The sequence below is a fragment of the Lactuca virosa genome, chromosome 2 (assembly GCF_052849685.1).
Source record: "Lactuca virosa cultivar CGN04683 chromosome 2, Lactuca_virosa_CGN04683_v6, whole genome shotgun sequence".
In the NCBI taxonomy this organism is placed as follows: Eukaryota; Viridiplantae; Streptophyta; class Magnoliopsida; order Asterales; family Asteraceae; genus Lactuca; species Lactuca virosa.
Window position 1 is genome coordinate 264,656,008 of NC_136427.1, and position 6,419 is coordinate 264,662,426.

General features: G+C 29.4%; 1 protein-coding gene across 1 annotated transcript; it reads right to left on the reverse strand.

Moving 5' to 3' along the window:
* Positions 1–208: 208 nt before the first annotated feature.
* Positions 209–3,584, reverse strand: HEXO3 (beta-hexosaminidase 3). The gene is made up of 12 exons (XM_079080410.1): positions 3,256–3,584; positions 2,562–2,900; positions 2,400–2,474; positions 2,253–2,288; positions 2,050–2,161; positions 1,910–1,980; positions 1,699–1,829; positions 1,534–1,599; positions 1,291–1,451; positions 1,078–1,210; positions 673–983; positions 209–548 (listed from the first exon to the last, which is right to left on the reverse strand). Exons 2-12 carry the CDS (start codon positions 2,877–2,879, stop codon positions 382–384), a joined length of 1,581 nt encoding a protein of 526 aa, XP_078936536.1. The 5' UTR covers positions 2,880–2,900; positions 3,256–3,584; the 3' UTR covers positions 209–381.
* Between the last annotated feature and the right edge of the window lie 2,835 nt (positions 3,585–6,419).

Below are 6,419 nucleotides of genomic sequence, written 5' to 3' on the forward strand. Positions count from 1 at the left end.
CACTAAAACTTATAATGTCAAAAAATCCATAAATGACAAAGGGGTTTCAACACAATTTTAATTTTTGTATCCATAGATTTGAAAGCAACTATATATGATTCATCAAATAAAGTTATTCAACCATGCATCTCTTGCTATGAGCAATAACCAGCAAGTTGTACAATTTGCTCCATCCATGCCCAATCCAAATAACCATGTATAATCCAAATAAACACATAAATATAATTTCATTCCCATAATGATAATATATTAAATACACACCCTCTGGCAGATTTTATCAGCAGCATAACTTACAATTTTCATTTCAATTATCCAAAGAATCGACATATAATTTTTCTTTTTTGTCACGATGATTGATAAATCCACCTTAATTAATCCCAATTACTGAGCATAGCACGACCCAGGCTCTATTGGTGCAACCCGACCCGGCCCATCCAATGGAGCTGCTGCTACTCCTCTTTGATTTAGCAAACACCTAAAATGCATTAACCTTGTCATCACATCTTCCGGTTTTTTTGCAAGCTTGTCAAAACTTGTCCACAACCTCTCTTTAATCACATACACATACACAAACAATAAATAATAATTAATAAAAAGATCATGTATATATTAATTAGCACACAAACAAACACAAGAATAAAATTTGCATAATAATTTGAAGTAGGTAAATACCTGCAGCTGCAGCAGCACGTGGCCAAATGGTCTGTTCAATGTCAGACCCATCAATGTGTTCACCCCACATGCATACTTCACCACCAAGGACTAGTTTTTGTAGCTTAGGCTCTGTAATATTTGTAAGAGGCTCATTTGTATAAAACTGCTGCCACGTGGCATCCAAATGGTCTAAATACCAGCTGTCTTGGTTGCTTACAATGCATCTTAATCCAGCTTTAACCACTCTCTCAGCTACACCACTTCCAAGCCAGTTATGGACTACGGTTTTTCTGTCCAGTTTACTACCAAAGCTGTTGAATGTTTCCTCCCTGTAAAAAAAATATGTAATTTTGTTTATTGATTTAATAAATAAATAAATTAAAAAAAAAAAAAAGTGTAAGAAAGGCATGATAGATGACACACCAGTTAATAACTTCATAACCATGAGAAACAGCTATCTTTTGTGCTCTCAAGACAAAATACTCATATGCTTGGGATTCATTAAATCCTTGTTTTTCTAACCATTTTTTTATACGAGGAGTGAAGCTCCAGCAACCTGACCACATTGTTTGTTATAAACTATATATAATAAAAAAAAAACAATACAACTGTATGTTGAAATCTCAAGTAACTTACTGGTGTCAACTTCATCGCCTCCCAAATGAACAAATTTGTAGTTGAAAATCTTGCTGAAATCTGAAAGAACTCCATTTATCAATTTGAATGTGAATTCATTGCTCACATCAAGTGGCTCTGTACAATTCTTTGATGGCCATAATTCAGGATAACCAACTCCCCTAAAAAATGACATAAAAAATGTCAGGTGTTGTGTTTTTAAAGGTGTTTAAATAATCATATTAATCAACATAATAAAAATACCAGGATACAGCATGTCCAGGAACATCAAGCTCAGCAAGCACATTAATCCCTCTTTTTTTAGCATAACTGGAAAACATGAAAAAATAAAGAAATGCAAATTACAGAAATGGATTTTTTTTTTTTAAAAATTAATTATATAAAAACAAAAATAGATAATTTACTTGCCTGACAATCTCAGCTGCAGCAGCCATTGTATAGCGTTCTGATGAGGAATAAGCACCATCCCACAGCTTTGGAAATGAAGGTATCTCCAAAGGAAAAGCCTGTGTATCCACAATGTGCCAATGCAAAACATTCTGCAAACAAAAACAACTTTATAAACTTTTTTTCAAATACTCAAACTTTTTTGTGCTAAAAAGTAACATGTAAGACATACCAGCTTTGCATAAGCCATAGAATCAATTACTTTTTTAATCATTGGTAATGGCTGATAATGCCTGGATGTATCTGCACCCCATTGCCAATAAAAACTAAGTATAATAATCCCAAAAATGGAAAAGAAAAAAAAAATCTCACCAATTAAAAGGCCTCGATATGAGAAACGGGGTCGATCAGTAATGGTCCATGGTATCTGAGTAACTACAAGCTTTCTTGATTTAAAGTTAAAATGACACAATTGGCTGAATGTCTGTCATTATTATTATTATCAAAACAATTAGTAACGCAAAAAGACCATTAAGACCTTAATTCAGGGATCTCAACAAATAATAATTTCAAACCTGCAGGGCATGTAGAGCTCCATAAACTGTAGCTGCCTGCATTAAAGATTTGTCCAATTATTAATATTACTAATATACAAGCATTGAAGAAACACTACAAGTTTCAACTTGGTCAAAGTCAAACTAATCATTAATAATAATGCCAACCTCAATCTCTGCATAATTTTGGTTTCCATTTGCATGAATTAATAATGTGTAGGACTCGTCTATATCGTATTGCAGCTGCATATATCAGTAACCAAAAGTGGCATCAAGATTCAATGTTAAGTATCAAGAAAAAAAAGAACCAAAAGAAAAAGTAAAATATACCTCATCACTTTCTGAATGGATAACCACGTTCATTCCCTGTAAAAGGAGAGAATCATCAACTTTAGAGTTGAATTCAATAACATTGTTTGCTGTGATAACATCAAGTAACCTAGTGAATCCATCCTTCAAGATCCCAGATGCATCAAGATATTTGCTTCCATTAGTCTTTAGATGAAAGTCCTTGCTTAAAAAAAGAGATGTGTTGCCATATTCTACTGATTCAGGCATTGGCCATATGTTGAGATTCTTAAGATCATAAGCACCAAATACCAAAATGAACTGAAACGTAACCCCAAGAAAGAGACTTTGCCATATCATCTTTCCCTCTCTCACCAATATCTGGCAACAAAAAAGGCATTCAAATTATGTTGATCAAGTACTTGATGTATTTGCTTAGTTATGACTTATGATCGAGCTTATGTTATACATCCAAGTCTGTAAACAAATTAAAGTAACACAATCTATATTTATTCATTATTCATCACTTCCCTCTTCCCCTCAAGAATTAATTTACGAAACACATAACTAAATTCCCTCACTAATATAACAGTTTTCCCTCTACAATCTCCCCCAAATTCCATAAGGTTTCAATGTCCAAACCTAAACGGTGATCTCAAACTTAGAAATCAAAAGTACAATAGAAATGTGGAATGATATAATGAACACAATCGAAAAGATGAACAGTTAAACGTACCTGTCACGAAAAAGGATAACGCTGTGTTGTGGGTGAGAGAAATGGGGAAGATGGGATATAAATGGATCTGTATGTATCTCCGCCCATAGTGAGTAATTATAGGCATAGTATATAACTAAATTATATATTATTATAAGGTGTTTAGAATGTGGATTCGTGTGTATGTAGTTATCGCGGAGGACCCTTTGGAGAGCAGTTGGTGGCGATTCTTTCGTGTTTCTTGTCTGTATTCTATTCATTTCCTTTGTTTATTGTTACAGTTTGGAAACGAAACAAGAAAAAAAGATGAGAGAGAGAAACCGCCATATCTTTTCTTTTCTGATCTTTCTGATCTTCAAGATCTTTAGGTGACTTTGTAACTAAGCACCTTATTATGTTTGTATATTTTTAGTTCTTTTGTGATTCAATGTCTTAATTTTAAAGATTCAAGTCCATATAACCCGATTGTCAACTATGCAATATTTCTAGAAAAATAAAATGCCCATAACTCAATAACACTCAACTACGAAACCTTTTTTTTAGAAAATATTGTGCCCATAACCCACGATTCAAACACATAATCTTTTCAGGAAAGATGTCTTAATTTCAAATCAATTATTAATTTATATTACTTATATCTATTTTTTATTGGATTACATGAGTATGATTAAAAGAATGGTCACGTGGTGATGGTGCAAAAGTTGTACAAAACGTTTAACTTTTGTAATTATATTATTGTTATGTAATCATGTTATTAGTTATTAGTATAGCTTTAGGTAATCATATTTTGATAAAACTAGGATATATCAAAAAAGAATAAATTTAATTTGAAATGTTATCTTCTTTTGTATTAGTTTTGGGGTGATGCTAAATAAATATCTTTTATATATCTTTTATCAAAAGTCAATTTATAATTAATTATTTATATATAATTTTTTCAAAAAAACAATACAATTTCAACCAATAAAAATAATTAAATAAAAAAATATATTTATATGGTAAAATAGGTGTGTAACCCTTAATTTTGATACTATATTAAAGACTTAAAGTAATTAAACAAAAATATAAAAATAATATTTATTTCACGAGAGAGTAATAAGATATCAAACTTTACATATTATTTAGTGAATGCATTAGATTGATGGCAATATTTTATATGATATTGACCTTAATTAATAATTTTCATATTTTATATTAGTATTATTGATAAAGGATAAACGTCCAACTAAATTTGGTAAAAAAATTATATCATGCATTTATTTTAAACATCTTAATAATAAAATAGTATATAGATAAACGTGCAATTAAATTTGGTAAAAAAAATTATAATGCGTTTATTTTAAAAATCTTAAAAATAAAATGAGTAATATTATAATTATTAAAAATATTTTATAAGATACGTATAACATGAACTTTGAGAAAATAACAACATGCAATTTACAAAGACTTTATAAATAAGACCATCAATTTAAGAAACTAATAAAAGTTAATTGTAATCAAAATTAATCAGAGTTGACTGCAATCAAAATTACATACAGCACAAATGTGTCGCTAAATCTTTCATACATGAGACGATGAGACAGTTATCTAATTGTCTATAAATTTGACATGCAAAGACACAGACAGATATCATCCACTCCACCACGACACAAATATATATCCTCAAAATAAAGAGCAATGAAAGAAGGCCAAACCTTGATGAATTAATAGTGGTTCACCAATCACCACCGTCCACCGGTATATGCTAGACCACTTCCCCAAGCCCACTTGAGAGGCCGATCAACTAAATAGTTCTTCTAGGGGAAACCAAAAACGATGTACAAAATTGAAAAACACACGAAATTCTCTAAGTTTTTGAGCTTGAGATAGCGAATCACAACATTAATCACATATATATATATATATATATATATATATATATATATATATATATGAAATAATAAAGTTTCAGAACACTAAAACAATCAATAGGATTGGGTGAGGAGTTAATGTTAGCATTAAATGTTCAAAAAAGTGATGTGTGAAAGAGTTCAATGATATATATATATATATATATATATATATATATATATATATATATATATATATGTTCAAATGTTTCTCATATCTATTGTGTGCTAGAATGCACCAATAAGAATTTAGTAATAATTATATGTATATTAAATGTTATCCATACTTATAACTCATTTTTATGGAAACTAATTAAATTCGTCATTAATGTCAACAATAATATTCTTTCAGAATAAATTCGTATCTAGAAGAATGATAGTGTATTCTAGCAGAATGAGAGTGTATTCTACTAGAATACACTCTCGTTTTTCATATTCCATTCAACTTTATTGTATTTTAAGTGAGTTAGTCATGGAACAAAAAAAAGAACTCATATATAAAACCTAGATGTGAATTCATTCTGAAATAATATTATTGCTGACATTAATGACGGATTTAATTAGTTTCCATAAAAAGAGAATTATAATTATGGATATCATTTAATATATATACAATTATGGAAATCATTTAATATCTATATTTATTTAATTAAATAATTATTTAATTTACTAAATTCCTATTGGTGCATTCTAGCACACAATAAATGTAAGAAACAAAATAACCTAGCCCTATATATATATATATATATATATATATATATATATATATATATATATATATATATATATATATATATATATATATAGGGCTAGATTATAATGTGGATGGACAACTATTGTGCGGATGTGTGGACAGTGCTATTCTATGAGAATTACTAAAAGAATAAGGTGTTTAATAATGTGAATAGGTTCAACCTCACACAATTATTGTCATTTTCATTCATTCTCACTAATTCTTATTCATTTTTAATTCTCACGCATTGTTTTTCACTCATTTTCATTCTTACAAAATACGACTCAATAAACATCCTGACAACATTCTGACAGAATGTGAATAATAAAAAAAAGTCTATAATAACATTATAGACGATTTAATTGTTGAGAATGCGTGATAATGACAATAATTATGTAAGATTGAACGTATTCACTTTATCAAACAACATATTTTCTTTGTTATTCTCACAGAATAGCATTGTCCACACGTCCGCACAATAGATGTCAATCCACATTTGAACCTAACTCTCTCTCTCTCTCTCTCTATATATATATATATATATATATATATATATATATATA